Raw genomic sequence first — 24,687 nt, 5'->3', positions numbered from 1 at the left:
ATATTTCAAAAAATAAACTCTATGAAAACGTATCTAATGAAAATTATGTATCATTGTAAAAATTATCCGCTAATACGCCGTTGACACAGGCTAACAACAATAGATTTATATTTAAAAAATTAGATTTTTCTTTCAGTCGTATACTTCTGTAAAATCATTTCATGCAGCTCTCCATAGTTTTTATCGTACAATTTATCTTATTCTCAATTTAAAATATAGCGTACGTACCGATTTGAAAGCACTTGGTAAGCGCATATGCGAGGTTGTTATTAGGGCAGTCTTGACTCGGTCCTGTGTTTCTGTCTGTTCTCTAATTTGGCGTCCCAATGCCAAAGTAACAGTCCTACTTCATCCTGGAGAAATGCTTACATTGCCTTAGAAAATTCAGGGAGTATTTTCGATATGCGAACTAAACGAACAGACAGGGAGATCATAGAATCTTTAAAACCAGGCCCGAATTTTTCATGAGCACAAAAAGAGTATTCAGCACTCAGTAAATAACAACTAGCCAATAACTCGAAAATCCATAGCTCGGCTCGTTCAAGAAAATGTCGAAGTCTACCAGATCGTTGCTTATTGCTTATTATGCAATAACGTAACACTTTTTGTGACGTGGACCAAAAGGGGTTGACGACAGATAAGTTGAAGACGACAACACACACGCTACAACGACGTAAAATAGGCATTAAATTGCTGGCAAAAATAGATTTTTTCAAAGCTTTCGATTCTTGAGCTTCACGAACTGTAAAGGTTATTAAGTTTACTTCAGTGTGATTTAGTGAATGGCCAGCTTCCGGATAACGGCTGTGACGGCCTGAGTAGTGGAGGTTACTTTAAGCAGATTTCATCACCATCCTTTATGTTTGAGCAGTACACTATGGTGAGGCCCGGTTTTGGAAGAAAGTATAGTTTGCCAAGTGTAACATTGTTCTTTGTAACGACATGATTGCTCGGAATCGTTTTGTATTTTTTTGCAACCTAGATCGGACGCGAGTTACGCTGTACTATAATATGAGAACGCAATGTCTGTCCGTGTGTAACTGGAATACCTCGAAAGCTATCGTTGTATTTTTGAACTGTCAGAGTTGCCGATAAAGGCCGGTTGTTGGTTCAACACACGAATATGACCACTATGACGGCAAGTCCGAAATATCATTTCACTGATTTCATCACACAGGCCAAGTAATCGAACATAGAAAATGGCCGCAGGGCGAAGCGTCAGATTGCTTACCTGTGTATATTTATGTACATTCTCTCAAAAAGCCTGGCGTAGGATAAAGTTAATAACATATCTGTCTCGTGATAAGCTGCACTTTTAAGTTTTGATGATTTGATGGATATCTTTTCAAGGAATAATTTTTTGCTAATATGAGACAGATTCGATTATGTTTGGGCCATATGTTGTCTATTCATCAACCATTAAGAATTTCTATGAAATTCATTTTAGAAAAATTTTTATGAAATTCAAAAAAAAGGGTTTGGTTACTTTCTCAACAACTGAAATGTAAAATAGAGATTATTTTAAGGACAGTTATATATTAGGAAATAGGGAATAAATAAAATAGGGGAAATTGGGAAAAAGATGAATTTTAATGAAGAAAAAAGGAACGTGTAACAGCCACGCGACCTTCAGATGTATCCCTCCCACATCGCTATCATATTAACAGTGTTTCTCCAAAGGGACATTTCTTTGTTCTCCTTGAAATCTCTACGGGCTTTATTTTTATTGCTGATTTTATTGAAGTAACCATCTGCTGTATATTGGCCGTATTGTTCACACAAGACGTACGCCATTATAAAAAATAGTTGACAGTATTATTAAGGAGTACAGAAATTTGGCATTCATCGTTTAACAGAAACTGGAAAACGCTCAAAACGAAGATAAAATAAACCTACCGCCTAAGGATTCTGTTTGAAATATCGATTCACAGACGAAGGCCCGAATTGGCTGAGACAGGTTTATATCTTGAGCTACTGATAACTTGAACTAGTTAGTCATTAATGAGGCTCAATGACAAAAAAACGTAAAAAGTATCTATAAATGTTTTAATGCTCAGTAGAGACTTGCTGTCTTCAAATGTCACTGCAGTTATATTCTCTACTGCTTCTAATCGTGAACAATGCGTTTTTTTCGGGCCGGTATCGTCTATTACGACGATAAAAAAGGAAAGATAAGACATATGTTTTACAGGAGTTTATGGCTTCTGGCTGACGGTCACGCTTTAATTGAATTGTCTCGTACTCATAGGCTGCCTATTAGGTCGTATGAAGCTTTTTTAATTACACCCCGAGATATGCAAGTTAGATTAACACGACGAAGAAATTTGGAGAGAGCTCTAAAGAACATGCATAAGGCACATGTTTCTTCCTTTAAGTTCGTCAACTGGCTACACTTGGCCACACGAGTTCCAATCCATTTATCTGGTAATATATTATCGATACTGCCAGAAATAGTTGTGACAAAGACAGATCTAGTTGTAGTAATTAGAGAGAACCACGTAAGGTGTTTTAGGACAACGTTCAAGCATGCCTTTGATCGGCCCATAGTTTATCTACTATATTTGTAGAGCGTTATTCAAGCACTACGGCCTCAGGACTACGCACCCATAGTTCATCATAAACATCACGCTATGTATCATAAAAGTAAGAAGTGCATTAAAAATGGTTCAATGAGGAATTTTCAATTAGCAAAAAATGTCTCAGGGGATATGATGCCACGTGGAACCGTATATGATTGTTAGTTTTCATATAACGCCGATAAACTCATATTATTCATAGCAGTACTCTGATTTTTTTAAGGTAAAACTTGCATCTATGTTAGCACGAATAGATACCCCAAAGGGTATAAAAATAGGTATACAATTTTATATTAAAGTTATCTCCGCTGGCCCGGTCGCGTTCGAGTTATTCGAGAAAATTTAGATGCCGACAACAACATCCTGGGACTAATTAGAATATCAGTTATCTATAGAAATTGAATGAATCCAATGGGAGTGTTCAAGTTAGTGACACAACACTGATGCCCGTGAACGAACAGATTATACATATCAATGATCGTAACGTTTTTAAACCTTCATTTTCCTGTTCGTCCATTTTATAAATGTAGCTTTTCTATAGCCCTTTTATAACTATTTTTCAGTGAAAGGGTACTAGAATAAGCATTTTAGGCTACCTAAACGTTTCTGTTAGCGGCAGGCCCGCACAGTGGGCTTCTCCCAAGCACTGATCACTTCATCATTGTTCCTTCCCTCTCCACGGTCGGTATGTTAAGCTGGTTGTTTAAGTACTCAGCTGTTTTCTACTATTGGTAGAAATGTGACGTCGAATTTCTGTCTACAGCAGTGGGAGTGTTGCACTACTGGGCTTACGTATTTATGCGTTGTAACTCTTGTTTTCTGAATAGCACGACCTACGATAAGGGTAAGTCGTTTGTTTCAAAGACACCCCTCCGTTACATCCGAGCCAGGCTTAGGTGAGCTTGGCGGGCGAAACCCCTCTCGAAGGCTGCAGGTTGTTGATTCTGCCGTTTTGGGCCTTACTTAACAGGTTAAGCAAGCTTTGGCCGGTGTCATTGATGATATATCGTGCGGAGGTATGGTGGCCTGAGGTACGATTCGTTCTTTTTTGAAATACGATTAAATGTTTCCTTTCCAAAAATGTATATTCTGAACTGTTCGCGTACAGCGACTTCTTCTTTTAATGTCACGTTCCCTTTTATTTTTCTTCTCTTAATGTAATATGTTGAACTCTATTTCAGAGATTAACCAGATAGAGGCTCCTCGTTCTAAATATTCTATTTAATTTTAGTCCTATCGGATTTCGGCTCAAGCCCCGTCAATGATCTATACTATACAACAGGTATGATTAAATAAAGAAACATAATTTTTCTATTAAATAACATCGTTTAATGGAGTGCAGCGATACTGTGTGTTTGCTGCTGTTAGTCATGTGCATATGATGGACCAACATGAGGAGCTACAAATCGAACTAGCTCATCGCGAGAGGCGTCGTGCAGATCGATTGCTTAAAGCTTTACGCTTCGAAGAAGCCATAGTGGCACACGAAGAAGCAACCTTACATCTGGAAAAGGTGAACTTCATTGATAATTCAATGTAAGTTAGGTGCTAGAACAAAAACTATGTGGTGAAGATGACTGGCTTTTCAGAAATGAGCAGTAAATAGCTTGTCAGGCAAATGACTGAGGTTGTTCAATATTTGTTGAACGTTAAACTGTTCAACTGGCCATGGATCAAAATTTCCACTTTGAATAAAATGGGTAGTGCATGCTATACTCCTTTGTGCTTGTATGCTTAGAACATAGAAATAGGATTTATTCGTTACAATATTTTTTACTTACGCTTTCTTCGGTTTAATTAAAATGGCCCCGTAACTAACAATGTTCGTTAACTTACTTTCCCGGAAACACATGACCGTTACCGCAGTAGTCAACTGCATTGAGTCAAACTCTTCTGCCTGATGAAGAGACCTGCTGGCGGCAGAAATAAATGGCTTCATAAGCCAAACAAAAAATAGCTCCAATCTATAACGAGAAACACTGAACCGATTTCAGTAAACGTAAAGAGAACTTAAACAGTTTACTTAGTTTTTACCAAGATCTGCCTCCTTAGTTTTTGTGTCAGTCCATCTACGTGTTTGACTAAATAAAGTGTTTATCGAGCATTTTAAACAAGGTTTTTGTTAACATTTTTTTAACAACCGTAATTTGATGCAAACGGCTTTAAATCTTCACAAGCCTTCTTACGTTTTCAGTTTTGGTTTATGGCGTTACACTGCACATAAAATATTCGCACACTACAAATTAGTCTATATTGAATTTAACGTGTATTTAAACACTTTCTAGCAGTTTTTCGGTACATCATGATTGCACTAGGATTTCTAAAAAAGACTATGATTATGATTGTTATTAATAAATCGTAGTTAGTTTTTTGTTTTAAAATTTGTAAGATATTATGGGCTCAGATCGTATTGTATTTTATGTTTCAGGCTCGTGCGTTATCAAATGATCCAACTGTTCAAGAATCTCTCCAGCTGCAAATCGCTTTTCACAATCGTCAAAAGCAGGTGGTGTGCTACAAACAGGAGTTACAACGAAATCAGCAAACGAGGCATACGTCGATTTTATACATCAGGTCAAAATCAAAATCTATAGTCCTCGCAAACTGTCTATGCGCTGAACAGAAAAACCAGAGAGAGTGACGAAATATAAGAATAAACATCAGTTATTTCTTTTTATTATAATTATTTTCGAATAATGTGCAACGAAGTACTATAAAACGACATGTGTATTTCATTGCAGCACAAGGTAATTTAAATACATTTTGGTCTGCGTTGACGCCTAGCCAGTACGTACAGATCCACATATGGTCATGATTTTTTTTCATAACTAAGAATTGCCCAAATAAAACCGGAACTATGCTACATTATATTTATGACGCCGTTTGCGTATATAATGAAAGTTGTTCCGTTTTATGTTTCCGGAAAGAGTTGAGAGTAAGCTCGCTCATATGCAGCTTTCTGGTTTTGGTAACGTAATTACGGTAATCTCTACCTGGCTTACTGTGTCGTACTGTGTTGATATCAAGGTCAATTTAAGTTGTACAAGTACCCTTCTTGTTAAGCGTAAGGTTAACAATTTAAACATCAAGGAAAACGTTTGCTTTTCCTGTCTCATAGGAATACAGCAGATACGATCGAACTGGCGGAAATGGCTTTACCAGACTGCGCAGACAGTGTTGGTACATCTACCCGATTCAAGCCGCAAGATTTCCGGGAAAGCTTCACTAAACAGCTCCACTCCATAACCGATCGTAATGATGAGTTGCTGTTACAGATATACAAAACTATTTCTAAAAGCAATGAATCTATAAACGGCAGCACAAGTAATCTACTAGAGAATGGACAGGTCAGTAAAGTTCCATTATTTTCTCAATACTCGCTTATTTCCCATTTTAGATACTTTTATACTTGTAGACGATTTTTTTTTCGGACCTAAAGTAGGGATTTCAAATAATACAAATTAAAAACATTTCTGCTGTCGAAGTTTTTTTGACAAAAAGCAATTCATATGGTATTATGCAATTTCTAACACGCCTTATTTCCAAAGAGCCTTTCGTTCTAATCATGCTTAATGGCATTACTGCACGATTTTCTTAAGTTTCCTTGTAACAATGATAGCTAGCCATCTTTCTTAGTTTAGCTCAACCTGCGAGTTTCACCTCCTGTTCGCTATACGTTTTTGAGTGCTCGAGCTTGATTGATTTGAAATTTGGCGCGCCGGTGGCCATACTGCCTGATAACCCATTTTCTATTACCCTTTTTCCTTGGTTATCCTCTTCCAGTTACAGGCAGTTCAGGCAAAAAGCATAACGTGTCACAAGTATGTATTCAAACGCTTGGTCGCCGACAACGTTTACCTGTACCAGCTATCTGGTACATCAAGTAAACTCAGAATAATTCATCCGCACAATATGATATGATCTATCTTGTGATACCAAAAGCATAGTGGGATACTCGTGTTCGTAAACCATTTTGCCAATCTCTCTTCGGTATAGGAACTTAGGAGACGCTTTTCCGACCAAGTGGAGAGATTTTATCGCAAGATTAAGAGAATCATTGGAGTTGACTCCTTTAGTATAAAATTAGCGGCCAGCCATTTTCTACTACCAATCAAGACAAACTACACCAAAGTTGGACAAACTCGCTTCACGCACAGACAGATGCACGGGTTTGTCTCGTACCTGTTTGAAGGTTGATTTAATCATCTGATTGGTTTATGTGGGACCTCACCTGACATAAATACATGAATCCGATTGGCTCCATTTTTCACGCAGCTGTTCGCCGGATGAAACTTTAGGTACCCAGCGAAAATCATCGTAATCCAAGTTGGGTTGGACAGGTAGACAAATGAACACACAATTTTAGTTACATAGTAAATATATAAGTAGACTAGACATATCCACGGGCTTGTTTTAGTTATGGTTTAACTGATTTGACTTTGTTTACGTTCAGCCTTAAATAAATTATAGCGTACAATATTATTTTCTAGCAATAACTTTGCTCTGTTTAGCCCGTACTCCGTTTGCAAATTTGGTTCGGGTCACGCTTAGCCTAACATAAACGATAATCCGGTTACAGATCTATGTTACCCGTTTCGAATTCTTCTGAAGTACCAGTTCCAATACCAATTCCAATTTATTTTTATTACAACTTTATTTTGCTGGCTATCTATTAGCAACATTCATATTGTTGCAATTATTCCGCTCCTCGCGTTGTTCCATTTACGTTGTCCCCGTGACCGCATTATCTTACTCGAAGCAAAACATTAATTTAATTGAAAAATGTAAACCATAGTTCTAAATGCATCAACCGTATCGTAAATGAATCAAATTTAAACTAAGATTTGTATACAGAAAAAAATAAACTGCATAGAAAAACAAATAAAAATAAAATACGGTGAGTCGTATTTTATCAATTATCAATCATTTTGGCGAATGCCACCGTTTCCCTGTCATTCGTAACACAGGGAGGATCGAAAATTACCCATCTCATACAATATTACATTCTTTTTGTAGATCTTGAAAAACAAAGAATTATTCAATACACACATTTTACAAAATAATCAAAGGTTGCGAAGTGAATCACTTTATATGATGAGCATGCTCAAATTAACATTACGTTCTATACAATGATGAGACTTCTTTCCGGAAAGAGCCTTTAACAATTCAGCTATTTTCCTTGTGGAGCTCATCCAAAATGATACTCTAGTGACCTTAATATCTTACGAGGCCGATTTGGGTCTGAGAAACACAGACGGAAGGACAAATAGACCGATGGATAACCTTTTAGTGGTATATTAAGTAGATAGATTACACAGATCTGTGGGATTTGATCTGAGACAGATGGTGTAAAAAGGAGTTCGAATTAGAACTGGGCATTTTGAGGTATATACATGGCAGTACATTCTAGGATGGAAGTATACTGGTTATATCAAATTAATCAGTTTATGTCGATTATTTTAGGAATGCAGAGCACCAGATTGACACAGATAATTTTAGTAACAGGTCAGATAGCTGTAAGCCATGTTGCTTCTATAAGGCCACTGTGGAAATGATGAACATTTCTTAATAATATGCGTAACTTGCAGGTGATAGAAGAACTCAGAACGAATAACTTTGAAATTCGGAGGGTTTTTGATTCAATGGCGGAAAGCTATGATAAGCTTCAACAACGTAACAAACAGCTGGAGAACGAGGTCGAAATATTGCGAGCAAAATTGCGTTTGCTAGAAAAGGCCCCGACATCAGGTCCGGATGACAGGGCGGACCAATCCCTACCTGAACTACCTCCCCTTGAGAGACCAACTTTCGAGGGCTTCTCCACATCTACAACGTCGCTTTTTAGTTAGTATCAAAATGTAAATTAGTGAGAAGGGTTTATTAGACGCTGTTTGACAACGCTGCTAACGCTAACATAACCAATGCATAATGTGAAGGCTGGAGATATGTTAAATAATTTCATATATAAGCTAATAAAATAGAATGTCGTATTTATAATTACATAGACAATTTTTACTTGTTAATATATTCTTAGCCTGTGCATGTTATGTTTTTATGTATTGCTACTTAAATTAGATCCTGCTAAGTGTTTCTCGTTGTTTGCATGTTCGCTTACTAAACTCGAGAACAAGTGAGGTCCCTTTCTTGCAACCACGGCAGCTTGGTTTACTTAAACTGGCAGGTCGATGGACACAACAATAGGCTTTTTTGTCATAACAATGGAAAATAGAATGCAATACCCGAGAAACAGGTAAAACTAACATCAATAAAATATTTGGTTCGTACTCTGGTAATCAATACACTCGCTACAACGGAAATCTTCTATATAAAGATAAATGTGATTGAAATTACACGATAAAAGAAACTCAAAAAAAATGTGCAAACACATAAAATAAGAAGAAATGTTAAATAAGAAGTGACCCTATTGAGAAAACGTTTTCCTAATAATGATAGTAGTAATAATTTGTAACCTTTGTAGTACCTACTAATTGGTTGAATCCTCTCGCCCTTTCCACAGCTTGGCACCATGCTGAACCCCAGTCCATTTCGCATGGTTTACCATTGAGGCTGAGGCACAATTACACATATAATTTTGATTACCTTTATTAGGTAGCTACAATGACTTGCAAATAAATACATACATAACTCTATACTATGATTATATTTTTATACAATACGTACTCAGAAATACCAGATCGTTACAGTTCATTATATTGTGTTAAAAAAACATTTACAAACAAACTCACAATGTAACAGTGTATTTTCGTCACCACGCCAGGTTTTTTATCGAGTGCGCCGGGAAACGCTGTGCCTAATGGTATCTGGCACAAGGTACATCTTAAGCATGTGGGGGTCCATTGGATTCGTGGAAACTTGACGTGTAAAGTGTATAGCACGTGATAAAAAGCAATAGACCGCAAGTGACGCGATGATATGGTGGTCTGAACAATCCATTAGGTTGCAAGCAATTATTGCGCCTTTTTACACAGTAGAAAGCGTTACATTTTTTATTCCTATGATATAAAATCATTATTTTGTGTATTGTTTGTCACTGCGCACAACTTTCATCTTCCTAACGAGTGATGTACGCTGTTTCATCAGAGGGTAGCGACCTTCATCTCGAAAAACTCTTTCCAACTACGGTTTTAGTTGATAGGAATTGAGGGTAAAGTTATGGAGGTTACTGCATAGCGGATGGAAAAGGGGTCGAAACGTCGGTGCAAACTTCAGAAAGTATTGAGGGTGCAACAAAATCTCACTATTTGAAATTCAGGAGAACAGCTTTGACCATTTTTGTCTTGCTGCCATAAAGCAGGATGACGTGGTTGCGTCTGGGTTTTTTTGTGTTGAATAGTATGGTTGACTTGATGCTACTGAACCAAATAATGTCGATTAACTGTACTGTTCGTGGGAAGCAATTCCCAATGAATTAAGCCCTCGCAGTTCCATCAAACGCAAAGTATAACTTTAGTTGGATCCTGGGTTTTGCCTTCTTTCTTGGAGCCATATATTTCAATCTCTGATTTATGATGATATACACTGGTAACAACTCTGTGGAAAAAGTGATTCTAGCACACTACCGTTATATCACGCCGAGCGAGCAGAAAGAGCGCTTTTAACCATATATAAGAAGTAAACAATGAGTAAGAAAAAATGGAAAATAATACCTTCAAAAAAACATGTAAACATCGTAACGTAAAGGTTGCTTCGCTTACTTCATCAACTCCGAGGGCCATATTCTCATGCTATGACGCGTGCAAACACGCACGGAGCAGCAGCGGTATAGGCTGAATTGAAACAACTAATGCGAAGATTACTTGTATTTACGCGATTTTATAGAAAACAGGCGTCCAGGTTGCATGTGGCGATAAGAATAATAATAATAATGAGAGTCGATTTTCTTTGACGAAATAATTAAATATGTTTTACTATCATCCTTATCACCTCATTCGCGTTCGCAAAAACGCACACTCTCGTCAAACACGTAATCTTGTTTTCCACAAAGTCAAAGCATACCGATGTGATATGGCGACTTGTTGCTTTACTTTAGCCGTGCTAAACACTGCAGCACTGCCACTACGATAACAAGCGGTAACAGGTAGAGTCCCGCTGAAGCTGAAAAAGATCCGGAAGTGACGTCACCGTGTAGCCTTTCCCGCCACCACAACCAACGCCGCCATAAAGCGGCAACTTCCAGTGATTCGATATTGTGATTCTCATTCATTGATTACTTTTGTTTCTTCGTTACTGAAAAACGGCGTTTCGATCAATGTCCCCTGCGACTGAAGACAGACCCTTTCTGTTGTTAAGATGTGCAAAAGCAAACACAGTATATCGTAAATGTTGTTTTTTATTGTATCGTTTATGTTTGCTTATCGTTATTGACGTTGCTTAGGATTAGGGAACGCTTCCCACTGATGGTAACCTTAGGTTTATTTATCGTTATTATCAACTTCCATCATCACAGATTTTAATTGGTCAACACACCTCGTTTTCGCTAGGCTCAATGGTATGAAGAATTTCGCGAAGTTCAAGAATGAAAAAATCAATTGACTGTTCATACTACCATGATTTACATTCGAGTAAAAAAGCACTTGTTTACCGTACGAACACATATATATCTATGGGGGTTACCTTAGGTTGATTTATTAAGATATATTTTTCATGGTTAAAAAAATGAGAGAATCTTCTTCAAATTATTACACTCGTTTACTTATTATCAGTTATTCGTTTGCCTAGATTGTTCGAAAAACAGCTGTGCGAAAAAGGTTAAAGCGTCTTGTAATTTTTTTGGTAAAAGCGATACGTCATCAGGGAGAGGTGCACGTTGATTTCGTGCTCAGCGGTACAATCTCAACGCTTGTTTCAAAAGCTCTCCAACTGAGCTGTCTTTGTCGTCGCGGGAATTAGTGGTTACTTAGATTGCCTAAGCTGTTTCAGAATTTCGGATAAATGCTATTGTTCACAGAGCAGTTATCGAAAATTTTGAGTAACTCCTATACAAAACATCAGCGGATGGACTTTGGCAAATATGTATTTATATCAATATTTAGTTATTTATGATTATAAGCTGTTTAGTGTTGTCATTAAACAATGAGTTGAAAGGAAAAGACATTGTTTGGTGCTAAAAACAATCGAGCAGCGATTATGTTTATTTCTTGAAAGTGGGGACCCAGCGGAGTCGTAAAAACACTGGGCAGAAAGTCCTTAGTAGAAGAACAGCTCGTTACAGGCGCGAGCGTTTTAGGAACAGAAATTGAGACGTCGAACAGCAATGAAGAAGCGTTAATACTTTAGGACCCCATACAGTACACTGCACGAAGAAATTTAATATAGGATTCTCCAAAGCGCACATTATAAAACGGAAACGAAGACATAAAGGGAAAACATAGCTATATGATGAACTGAGTCCATGGCGGATGGAGGATCTGGTAGTGTAATTTAGAGAAAATCTGGGTAAGTATTACCAGCAAAACCGTCGCCATAGGCTAGACATAGATAAGTTTGTGATGCCCTCCAATTTATAAACAATTTCAGGCTAATAGTGTTGAACCTCTGAGGAGCCAACTTAACATGAGTGACAATGCTGAATAGATTTGGGCGTAAGCTTATACTCACAAAGCATCTCAAGAGCCTTTGCTATCGCCAAATATTACCGATAAAGCAATCAATCGACACTGTGATATATCTCGCACCCTAAAGTTGTTGACTGACATGTGGGACGGCTATCGCACACAATGTGGGTACGCGATGACATCACATAAGCTAACCGACATGTTGCAATCAGGAACGGCCTCGATCGAGGAAAACAGAATCAAGGAATGGCTTTGGCTCTTGTATTTTCCAGGTTTACGCGTGCTTTATTTGGGTTGCTTTAATACTTTAAAGAGAGCGATATGTGGCGTGGCGTGTTCTACCATCGATTTTCTAACAAACCATTTATAATCCAAATGGACATGATTATACATATCACATACACACAGTTAATAAGAAGCTCCTAAAGTGCTTTCAAACCTGTCAACAGTAAGGGAGAGTACGTCATAATATCGTCTTTCTACCCGTAATGGAGCTTTGGGTGATTAAGGGGGTATCTAGAACTCTACCCTACAGGTGACACCTGGGAATTCGAAAAATCACTAGACTATAGTCCTTTCGTTTGTTCACTGTCATACATGGCGTCCTTTTCGAAGTAGAATTTACGGTCAACTTTTTCGTCATGCTTGCCGTTGCCTTTTCTAGGGCTCTCAAGGCTCCATAAACGCACCACTTCCTATCACAAGTGCATAGCCTCAGATCTTGAGGTCCCAATTAATCTATTACATACTTTGCATGGTTTGAAAGATATTCGAGCCAGCTGCCTAAATATCTTCCAAAAAATTTAATACACTAGCTTGTTCCTACGTTTACTACGGAAAGTAGTTAGGCAAAAGGACGCAAAGATGATGTGCAAATTCACGAATCTTAATGATCAATTATTGGAAGGTCATTTGCGGCTTTAAAGAAAGAAAGTGAAGCGCGTAAGACAGAAAGGTTTGCAAAGCTTGAGCTAGTTCAGCGTACAAGGCTTGACGAGCGTTTTTCAGCGCGCTCACGCTGGGCCGCGGTAGGGAGAGAACAGCGAAGACATAGCAGAGTAACAGATCAAATGCGTTAGGAGTCTAACACGAATGAACATGGGTCAGTTTAGCAATGACTTTGCGAAAATTAAGACTGACCTGAAAAATAAAGTTGGCAGCATAAGGTATGCGGTGCCGTCTGTACTTTACATCTTGTGCTATATTTGTTTTTCAAACTTCTTTCGAATGATCATATTTAGTTAGTGTTCTTTAGAGTGTTCAGCCAATCTAGAATATCCCAGAAATAAGACAAGAGCAAAATGATGTTTTGCATATACATGCTAATTAGTGTTTTGGAGTTGTACACCTGATATGGATACTAGGCATCACTACAAACGGGTGGTTATGAGCGCGAAATAAGGTATGTCTTCGTTCGATCTCGGACCTAGACCACATAACTTGTCCCAAAGTTTCATAACCGAACACTTTACCACAACACCATCAGACACCACGTGTGATATGCCGAAGAGACTAGAATGGCAGTCCAGCTTTTTTGCTTGGCTGTACATGCTTTAATAAAGAGATGTCCTATGAGAAGGAGACCTTTTTCAGATAACAGGTCACGCAGAACTTCTTATCAAAAAATCAAGTAAAATATTTTCTCAACCTATACATCTAATGTAGCATCGAATACTTAGTTTATCTGAACCACGGATCAGCTACATGTGTGAAAATACTGAAGGATTTCCTCAGTGACCGAGAAAACTGCTTGTAAACAGAGGAGACTTAGCAGGAAACTCAAACAAAGCATTTAGTAGCACTATGTTTTGAAGAAGATCTATTTTTTCAATGAAACTCTTGCTCAAAGGTTAGTTGAATTTTTTTACTGAAGACAGCCGATCAGAAACTAGGTAATGATAACGAACTTGTCCAACCTAAGTTATAGAAGAGTTCGCCCTACGAAAAAAATAGCTTAAAATAGTGCCCTATTGCGCAATAGCGGAATAACATGCGGAATAGCAGTAACCAAATAACGATATTCCTGTGTTTAAATTTCATACTTAATGATATAAGCTTCAGCAACCCTATTTGGGGTTTTCAAGCAGTCTACCATCAGTTGAGCCAATTTAGAAACGAGTAAATAATATTGCGCCATGTAACGTTAATATCGTCAGCTGGTAAATATACATGTAAGCGGTATGGTGATGATTATGATAAGTACTGATGACTAAATGAATTTCCTTTTATTGGAGATTGGTCTCATTGTCCGAGTAATCAATACAAGGGCGCATTTACAGTTGAAAGCTTTTTAAATCAATCATTATTATCAGATAAAGCACTTTACTTTTTCTTAAGAGAACGGCATAAACAAGAACAGTATCAAATACTCAGAAAACGCCCAGAAATTTTAAAAAATTCTGTGAATCTTTGATTAATTTTTCATTAGATTTTCAACAACTTTCAGTTAGTCTAATAATAAATAAATGCAACATACTCAGGTTCGTAGTGTGCAATACATTGTTGTATGTAGTTTTTATATTTATTATTGTTACATGAACGAATTCGGTGCACCGATTAAACTGTTTGAAGATAGCAGTGCACTGCATTCATAATCTAAGGTCGCTCGGCCTTTTGAGCATAGCACGTTTTCTGCTCTATCGACTTAACAATACCCTTTGCTTTTGTATATCTTTTGCGATATTGGTGCATAATCCCAGAAATCGTCAATACAAATTTTGAAGTTTTTAACATCACTTACTGTTTCCCCCAGTATCGCCATTGGTTTCTTTTCAACATGTTAATCGAATTCTTGATAAAAAGTCAAGTCATGGTTGTTTGAAAAGTACATAGGTTGTTAAGGCCATTCGACTACAACTAATTTTTGCATCCGAAAGGAGAACGTAAGGCTTCGGAAAACATAAAATCGGTCCATTCCGTAACGTATTTTAGACAATATCTCTAAACATACACGTGAAAAAATTTGCTATTTATCTTTAATACTTATATTAATTACTTAAAGAAAATGTGATTTGGTAGGTACTGTCACTTTTAATTTATGATTATTGTGATGTAAATACCGCTATCAGTGGCTTCACTAATATTATTTTAAAGTAAATATATAAAACTGAGAAAAACATAATGTATTGGTAATAATTGAAAATTCACATGGTGTAACTGCTGGAAAAATCGTAGTCTGCTCAGGCAAGCATCATCATATGCTCCATGTGAATGAACTTGAACAAACAAAAAAAACAGGATGCTAAGTCCTTGATTACAGTTACTCGTTGTTCTACGAGATGCCTGTTCTATTAGATCCATATAACAAATGAAATCGTTTATTAAGGTGCTACATAAATAATGGCGCTATTACTCCAGATGTTTACTTTTTCTTTTAACCTTGCACTATTTGTTCCTCTGAGTTGACCATTTAAAAGGTATGTATGATTCACATTGTAAACTTGTTACACGCTCATTATTACGTGAACAGTATGTTATCTTAGGCTCAGGCGCCAAAAAAAAGGTACGAAAAAAGTACACTTTTGACACTTACTCTGTTAACTTGGGTCAGTTGCACCGTCTACGGCAATAACTTTTTAAAGGTGTTTGTTAAATTCAAGGTGGCATTTTGAACTTGGAGGCAATAGCTCTCGAGAACTTCGTTGGTGAAAAAGTTGTTAATTTGTTGCGAACGTTCGACTGTCATCAACGGGAATTTTGGGGATATCGAAATCTATTAGAAGTTACGGCCCTGGATGCTAGGGAAAGCGCGCAAGGAAATAGGGCTTTTCATTGACTTTCAACGTATGACCCGACGCTGCGTTAAGCTCAACCAGAAGGGCAGAGTTCTGCATAGAATTGCTAATGATGTCAGGAAGCAGTATGACTGTTTTGATATGAAACGGAAAAGTAAAAGGGTAGAGCATAGAAATACGCCTGAACTCAAAGGTAAGCCAGATCAATTTGATGAGACTGGAGGGATATCGAAGAAAGGTGTGAAAAATAAAACATTCAACCAGTATCTGCATACGGCCCAGTAGTGTCAACTGAACAAGGCGATCCGACGGCAGGCAAGACGAAGTCATGCTTCCCCACAGTAATGCCAGCTCTCACATGGCAAAAGAGATTTTTGGCATTCACTATAATCTCCAGACCTTGTACATGTTTATTACTATCTTTACCACCACTAGGAAATACACTTTATAACACTATGTTTAGTAGTGAGGAGAATCTCAAAAACAAATTAGACGAGATCTTTAGCGCCTAGACATTTCTATCGAAAGGAAACAGATTCGTTGAGAGGTGAAAGAAGATCACAAAGAACGATAGCGAATGTATAATAAATTCATTCTTTGCTAGAATTTGATTAGAACGCCGTGTTTTTGTATGCGGCAAAAAAATATAACTTATGCATAGAGGTAGCATTTCAACAATTCAGTCTTGCAGAATTTATAACTAGGCACATGCTGCAAGATACTTGAAGCTTTATCTTTTGAAACAACTTTCTTAAAATGCGGGGCGTCATGGGCGCCAAAATGTGTTGGTTCCGCTTTACGCGCGCAGATCTTGATTCAAAAATCTCCGTTAAAGAAATTAGGGATTTAATTAACAATTGACGGTAACATCCGTTTATAGTGCAATGAAAATTATTTTCACAATGACTGTTACTATTCAGCGCAGTATACGACACATTTATTTTATGATTTACTGAGTAGCGGTAAGCTTTTAGGTGCCTTAAACATCGTATACTATTAAGTGCAGGTAAGAAGATAATTTGGTGTTTTACTGGGTTCGTTGCCTATTAGAAAGGAGATCTTTCTAATAGGACATTTTCTAGATTGTTATTATAATGCCTTCGCAGACTAAACTTATATAATCCTGAACTGCTTTTTTTAAATTAAAAAGTACGCTGATTTCATTTTCAGGTACTTAACTAGGGCCGCTTTACTCTAGTTAATACGGCAAGTCTTGACAAGTGTTCATTTTTTTTAAAAAGATAGCAAAAAGTGTATGGTTATCAGAATTGATAGCCTCGAGTCTTGCTTTTAGCGCAGGTAGTAAATACAAGCGCTAGCACAACTAGGATTACAGAGGAGATAAGCCACCTACCTTACTAGATTACAACTATCCTGATATAATATCTTGAAACCATTGAAAATGAAACTGTTGCTTATTTCTTTGATACCCATAGCATAATTCCGATTCTACTTTAATGGGATAATATTTATTGTGACAAATAAAATAAATTCTGTTGTGTCATTTTAATTAAGTAAGTTTAGTCTATGTATCTTAACCCGGTGCTAACAACCATTGAGCAGAATACAAACGTCATGCTTTATTTGGAGTACGCTTATTATTATTATTATTATATTTACAACATGGAATAGACCGTTGTACGGAGCCCGCAGTCAGGACTGAATCAGCCACCTTCTAGCCGCATTGCGATTAGGCATTGTCTACTTACGACAGAAATAAGTAAATGGAACGTTGCATAGGATATCACAGACAGTTTCGTTCCTTGCGGTTCAATATTTTAAGTCAATATTGCTTTTGTTTATGAATCCAAAGGGTTATCGGCGGACATTTTTCTAATGAATCGGCTCCATTAGACCCGCTCTTAAAACCACTGATAGCGATGATCAACGACGGAAATTAACACAGGTGATAGTTTAGAATCGGCTATATTATATTTAGTTTTGTTTGAAATTATAAAAATTACAAGATTTGCTAAAGAAAATGTTGCCGTAAAACAGTTATAGAATGTTAAGACAATTAATCGCATAAGACTTTTATTGTATCATACATGCTGTGAATGTAAATAGTTGACAAGTAAGTACTAAGTGTCCAAACTTTTATAGCAGACTGATATCAAGGGGAGGTAGACAAGTCAAATGCACAGTCGAATCATCGTTTATTCTCAGTTAGTAGATTCACAGAAAACTTGTTTTCTTAGGTGTTACATTTATCCACTCGCATATGACAAACGTTTGTTTAGCTAAAAATTGAGACAATTTTTTCTAAATAATCTTAATCTCTTTTCAAATAAATTTCAAAATAAGCGCGGGTGTTTCGACTGAGATCACTAAATCTCGGACTGAAAAAACCAGGAAGGAATCGCAAGTAAAGCCTTTCAATCAACACGTGTAATTCAATAAAGGAAATTTAAAGCCAAACAAATGCTGAAATATAAAAGAAGAAGAAACACTTAAACGTGTGTTTAATCATAGCACCGTAATGTAATCGAATCGTTAATAGCCTATTTGAGAGAGAATTCAAAAATAAAACAGAAGCTGTACATAAAAGTGTACACTCATTTGTCGAAACTTAATAATCGTTGCCTATCTTACGAAGGCTTCCGGTAATGATAACGGATCACGTCGCTGGATGAGTCACTGGCGACAACAGATAATTTATGGCCATGGACACTGCGCTATCCGTATTATAACCACCAGAACAGCAGCGCCGATAACGTCATTAAAAACAACAGCGATAATCACTGCAGTTGGGGTCGTTTCATGGTGGCTGTGATGGCTATGTCGGCATCGGCCCAGGCATGGGATCGCTCCGATGATGATAATGACAGACCATGACGATAATTTCTTTTATCTGGTGCTACTACTGCTGCCGCTAAATACCAGGAGCGAGAGGTAATTGTTGTGATTGTGATACAGCCACTATCAGAATTTGCACCAGAACTCAATCGTTCGACGATGGCTGTCGCTTCTATTCGTCCTCCTAGACACCGTTGTTATTAATAATTTTATTAGTATTATTATCACGGTGTTGCGCTTAAATGGCACATATCTCCCACGAGCATCTCTCTCTGCATTCAGCGCCGCTACTCTAAAGACCGATTGGGTGATGGAGGTTATCACAGAAATTTGTGGTACCGCTAAAAAGGGCCATCGCAAGGTTCCTTGTAGTAGACCTCCGCTGCTTTTCTTCCGACTGCTAACATGTTTGTTCCTAATGATGAAACAATAAAGGGACTTTCTTTTATATAAAAGGTCATATGCACCTAAAAGTGTTTGTAACTGAAAAACGAAGCAAAACGTAAGCGGCGTAACGTAGAACAGAAACCAATGTATTCACGTAATTTAACTGTTGATGAGAGCTCTCATTTCGGGTCGGAGAATGCCGATCCGAGACTAGACAGTAACCATCATCTTCTACGCAAAATGTACAGGCAGAAACAATGACTCAATTGTTTTGTGTAATGTCTTGACTAGATGTTTACTTCGCGTTAATCATAAAAACTAGAACTCCTGAAAAGCGTCGTCAGCCAGCTCAGCTGTAGTGTCACATTTAATACGATATTTAGTGAGCTGAATTAATTTACTTTCTTGATTCATTAATTATACGTTCGTTTCAGTATGCTGCTACACTAACTATATTCTTTAATATACTATGGTCAAACTCACCTAATATCTCTTACATTTTGAATTAATACACTACATACAAGCTAATGTGGCCCGAAGGTTATTATACCTACATTCCTTAATTAGACGTGAAAATATAAGGCGGTACATTTTAGTAAAGAAAGGTATATCTATGTACACTCGCCAGGTGTTTTCTACCAGAACTTGCTTCCTTTACCATGCCTCCAATTTCTAGTCAGAAACGGCATATCATTCCGAGCAACTCTATTGATTTTTAGGTGCTGTGATTAAACGCTATAAATAAGTGTCATTTAATTGCCGATCGTTTCGTATATATTCTGAACATGGAATAATAATTTAATATGTTGAGAACTGACCGCTCGAAGCCATAGACGTCATTAGTTGTGCTTATTTTAATATAATTGTTCGACTTAGACTCGATCCATGCGCCAACCTATCCGCTTTCATCCTTGAATGAGCCTACATGGCCGGACTGGCATAATGTATCTTATTATGTTTCCGATCTAAGATCCGTAAAGGAACACATTGTCATTCATCCCTTTCCAAGGATTTCTTATAACTAAGCTAAAGTATTTCATTTGTTTCGGCAGTGTTAATATCTATAGATTGCCGGCTGCGTCACATGTAGATGTGGCCTGTAGTATATATGTCCATTGTATTTTAATCGATAGGAAAATTCTGGCTTTGCACACAAAGACTGCCCATTCGACCTACTGAATTAACGAAAAAACGAATATTCAGTAAAAATGAATCGAAATAGCAAGTAATTGTCGAGAGGAAAGTTTAGTCGCAAATAATCTAAAAAAAAAAAAAAAGAAAAAATCGGTACATGACATATATTATTACACGACTTTGATCATTATGTTTGCCTTATTCCTCGGTACAGTTTTGGACCTTTATATTTATTTTATTGCTATAATATAGCACATTGATGCGGAGTAAACCTGGCTGATGTTATTATCGTTATCATCTTAGTGGCCCTTTAACAATCGGTAAGAGCCTTTGTATTAAGCAACGCCATATATGCAAATTAGGCTTAATATGACGTAAAGGATCACTTGTATACAAGATCGAGTTTGTTGATAGAGGTTAGTAGATGTTGAGAATAGAAATAAGGCTGTAAAATGAGGGCAATACCAAATAGCACATTGCCTTTGTATTTGTTTGTTTATTGGATTGCAAACTCGAAAAACTACCCATTGGAGGCGCAGCTACAAGTCGACGCCTGCAGACATCTAAGTGAGATGTAATTTTAAAAAGATCACGTTTTCGAAATTGAGTAGTCGACAATCGACAGCCAATTACCTTGAAAGATTACGGAGAAACCGTCATCACGATAGTTGATAGTGCTGCTGTTTAAAAAGGTCATGATAGTTTGGCCCTGGTCTCCGGAAGCGCTCATTGCCGCAACATTGTAGTCCTTCATCTCTAGAAGGGGTTCGCTTGAAGCAGAGCGACCAACCAGAGAATACTAAGACATTGACATTCGCTATAATAAGAGTTCTGTCGACAACAATGTCAGTTGCGGTGCTTCCAGGATAGGTCAGCGATATCAGTAAAGGAGGTATTTCTATTTTCGGTTGCGAACTAATCATAATTAATTATTTGATAAACGACATTCTTGCTGCCAGACTAAAATATATCAATAGTCGGCGACAACTTTGTCGCTAGATGCACAGCAAATTGATAGAAGAGGGCAGATTGCCCGTGCATGTATAGCTGCAGTGCAGCAACAACTGATATCGTATTTGTCCAGGTTTCGGGCCGTATGAAAAAGTGAAGTAGATACCATCTAAGGGGTAGCCAATTACCTGGTCGCCTTGGTATGACATTGACTCAGCCCGGATTTTGCTGATTCGATAGTAAATACTCACGTAAAGACTACTGACACCAGCAGTAAGGTAGTATGTCCACATGTGATATGTGTCGTTCAGATGACCATGCCGGATCTGCTACAATAAAATTTCATGAAACATAAACTATAATATGATGTTTTTCCTTTATTCTAGATTTTAGTTATTTGTGGTAATCTAGCTGAGGCTGCTATTTTATACATTTCAGTTTTTTGACATTACCCTTTTTAGACGACTGATATTACAGATATATCATATCCGTCTGCTCAGATTTTCCGCCGACGTTCCAGCAACACATTTCTGACGTTTGCATGCTCGGTTGTGGCTACGGCTGTGGTGTCAAGAAACGTAGGAACAAAGAAATAAGGATAACAACAGCCGTTTAGCTGTAACAAAAATCGAAATGAAAACTAATGAGTAGACGTGAATGAATAGCAACACATTATCCAGTAACCGTGATGATGTCAAGCTAACGTGTTTCATTATTAAGCTTGTGGAGACGCTGGATTCTTCAGGTTCGAATCCCCACAACCCCTTCAATAGCATACTTCGTTTCGCGCTAACAGCCAGTTTACTTGAGGCATAATTCGACGTTCAACTCTGAACATTTTATGCATCACTGAACGAGACTGAAGACGGCCTAAATAACTGAATGTGGTCATCTTCCGTACATCGACCAGTACGTCTATTACGAGTCGTTATTATAAATATTCAAACATTAATGGTATAATTGCCAACCCATACGTACGTTGATGTAATTACGTTCTTAGCACCTAGCCCTTAAAAATATTATTACCATTCGTACAATGCAATGAATAACCTTTCATCTATTAAGAGTCTCAGTTCCGTGGGAAAAACACACGAGAGCAAAAACTGTAGAAATTGTATTTTTGAAACGTTCAGTATGCTTGAGGTAACGCGCTCAACATTTCCGGTAATAAGTTATATACAACAAAAAGCTTTGGCGAGACTAGTAAGCTAGAAGGGCTCCATTAGGCTGGATAACCTATGAATGAAATAATTTTCGCATTGGAGGCTAACTTAGTTCTAAATTTAAGATAAATCGTAAGCGACCACTTTTTTCTTGTTTGCTATCCAGTGCGCTGGCACGATACCTTTATGATTTTTTTATGATTCTTGCCTCAGGAATTTAAATAAAACCAACATGCGTAATAATCCTTCGCTTGTCACTCCCCTCCTTCGTATCCTTTTTGAAATACAGAAAAACTAACGCTTTAAGCTGAAGGATAGAGGCTGATAGAACTATAATTTCTTTTATAATCATGTCAAGGCAAAAACAGAGCTAAACAATTTTTAATATTATCTTACCTGTGAGTGGCTTAACACCTATATTCAGATGGCATTACTCCGAGCGGTTTGTGTCTTCTCAGGATCGGCGAGACTTCATTTACTTGAAGAAAAATTCAGTGTAACTGAAGGTAATCGAGTAGCCAGAACAGGGAGCTGTATTTTGTGTGACAAATTGCTCTTAGTTCACCGAGCTATTCTTGTAAAATCAAACGGTACATACGCATATAACCGCTCTTGAGATTTCAGAAAGATATAATTTTGTTATAATATTATGAAGTGTAAGATTCAGCCAAGCAAACGTGACGCTAATTTTTAACCTGATCTACAAGATACCGCTCAAACGAGTTTCGTGTATTACTGCTTTATATTCATACGAGCCGCCTTCGAATTATCTAAATGTTTAGGGCAAATAGTTCAGTCGAAACGGTTCTTTGAAGAGCACGATTCTGGACAGAGAAATCACACAGCTTTTTAAGCTGTCTTCTCTTGTTTCTTTTATTGTTGGAAGGTTCATCCGGTACAATCGAATAACAGCAGTCATTTATGTTTCAACATTTAGGCTGCAGCAAGAACAAGTTTACAAGTCTTGAAGCCGAATTTACCACCGTGCGGTTAACCTTCGAAACCTAGGTCAAAGGTAGGCAAAGGCCAGTTCCATCTGTAAGCTTCAAGACGCGTTGGAGAATAGATTCAACAAAATATGTCTTGCTCGGCACAGTTCGAGAAGTGCGATAAAACAAGTTAAAGTGCTTTCTACGCCTTCAAAAAAATCTATGTATCAAATTATTGCTCTTTCAAAAGGAGGGGCTAAATGGGAAGACCTAGATTATGTCAGCATTACCTTACATCAAGGTAATTTGATTACTGGAAAAACGAGGCTGTAACTTAAGCCCAATTAAAAATTGGGCTGGAAGCGTAGACGATAATAAATATTAGGTCGATAATGCGCGTCTTTAAAAAGATACGCCTCATACAGGCTGGATAGAGGCGGTGTAATTATAGATCAAGCAGGTAAATCATAACGGTTTGTTTTACCTCTCAGACAACCCGGTGAGAAGGTACATGTATTCCAAAGCGCATATAAAGCCAGCGTTGAGCCAAACTAATGTGGACTGTCCTCTTTCTTTTACGATGTAGTATTGTTTATGCCATTGTTGTTTTTCGTTGGCTAAATAAACAACAAGCCATTTTAAGCAGGCTAAGCTGTTTTAAATATTAATTCTAGTAAAAAAAAATGTTGTAATAATTAGAATATGTTCATTTAATATTTATTGACTTATAAGCTATTAGGTTTCTGTCCGTGACTAGTTTTACACGGGGCTAGGGTCCTCGACTGAGTTTTATAGACGTCCGCAGAACTTCTCTCTCTGCACTTAATTTCTCTTTGTTTATGTAAATCTCCCCCCGCCCCTCCACATATATAATTGTACGAGCCGAGGCGAGTGAATGGTTTGTAGATGCCGCATACTGAGCATATTTTTTTTATTTGATTTAGTATTCCTTTTAGAAGCTGATAATGACTTATAGGTTGCTCTAAACAGAAATATACTGATGACGGGTAATGAAAATGTACTGATTATGACTAATGATGTGTAACTAATGGTGAGATGTAAATGTATCAGCGAGTCTTTTTCCGTACTCCTGTTGATAATATGCTTTAATGCGCAAATGCTCGGTATTTTGATTTCGTCCATATTGAGTTTGAGATTTCTGACGCTAGGGCAACAACTAATGTTTGCTCGTTTGTTATTTCGTCATGTCATTTTTCAGCGCATCTCTTTTGCCACTTGTAATTACGGTGCAGGTGTCATAAAATGTGTACAAAATTAACGGATGTTTGAACGCCGTGAAGTTCTATATTTGACTTTTTTTGCTTAAGCTTGTCTCATTCGGGCTTTTTACCATTTGGTTTGTATTTATCAAATATGAATAGATACGGCTTTTTGCTGTGTTATCTAGGCAAAGGGAAGGCACTATGTAAATCAGACCCTTC

At 37.4% G+C, this 24,687-nt stretch overlaps 1 protein-coding gene and 1 long non-coding RNA gene across 17 annotated transcripts; one reads left to right on the top strand and one right to left on the bottom strand.

The window, feature by feature from the left end:
* Positions 1 to 3,242: 3,242 nt before the first annotated feature.
* Positions 3,243 to 8,576, top strand: LOC111246558 (nuclear receptor-binding factor 2-like). 12 transcript variants are annotated; one of them, XR_015321815.1, is made up of 6 exons: positions 3,243 to 3,607; positions 3,919 to 4,112; positions 5,005 to 5,150; positions 5,703 to 5,923; positions 6,366 to 6,916; positions 8,165 to 8,303. XR_015321815.1 is itself a non-coding variant. In XM_086980931.1 (6 exons), the coding sequence occupies exons 1-6, from the start codon at positions 3,575 to 3,577 to the stop codon at positions 8,166 to 8,168; spliced, it is 630 nt and encodes a 209-aa protein (XP_086837057.1). In that variant the 5' UTR covers positions 3,244 to 3,574; the 3' UTR covers positions 8,169 to 8,305. The 12 variants fall into 12 exon arrangements, 10 of the variants coding, with proteins under 10 accessions (XP_086837057.1, XP_022652158.1, XP_086837029.1 ...); XR_015321813.1 differs by having other exon boundaries at positions 3,244 to 3,607; positions 6,360 to 6,916; XM_086980931.1 differs by having other exon boundaries at positions 3,244 to 3,607; positions 6,366 to 6,397; positions 8,165 to 8,305.
* A 3,114-nt stretch (positions 8,577 to 11,690) lies between these two features.
* Positions 11,691 to 23,223, bottom strand: LOC111254242 (uncharacterized). Of its 5 annotated transcripts, none has more exons than XR_015321830.1 (4): positions 22,713 to 23,216; positions 21,606 to 21,769; positions 21,405 to 21,479; positions 11,691 to 19,096 (listed from the first exon to the last, which is right to left on the bottom strand). It is a non-coding gene; the product is annotated as an uncharacterized LOC111254242 (long non-coding RNA). The 5 variants fall into 5 exon arrangements; XR_015321835.1 differs by lacking the exon at positions 11,691 to 19,096 and adding an exon at positions 20,352 to 20,835 and having other exon boundaries at positions 22,713 to 23,223; XR_015321836.1 differs by lacking the exon at positions 21,405 to 21,479 and having other exon boundaries at positions 22,713 to 23,205.
* Between the last annotated feature and the right edge of the window lie 1,464 nt (positions 23,224 to 24,687).

The sequence above is a fragment of the Varroa destructor genome, unplaced genomic scaffold (assembly GCF_002443255.2).
Source record: "Varroa destructor unplaced genomic scaffold, Vdes_3.0 BEIS01000001.1, whole genome shotgun sequence".
NCBI lineage: Eukaryota > Metazoa > Arthropoda > Arachnida > Mesostigmata > Varroidae > Varroa > Varroa destructor.
This window is presented reverse-complemented; position numbering and strand designations above follow the sequence as displayed.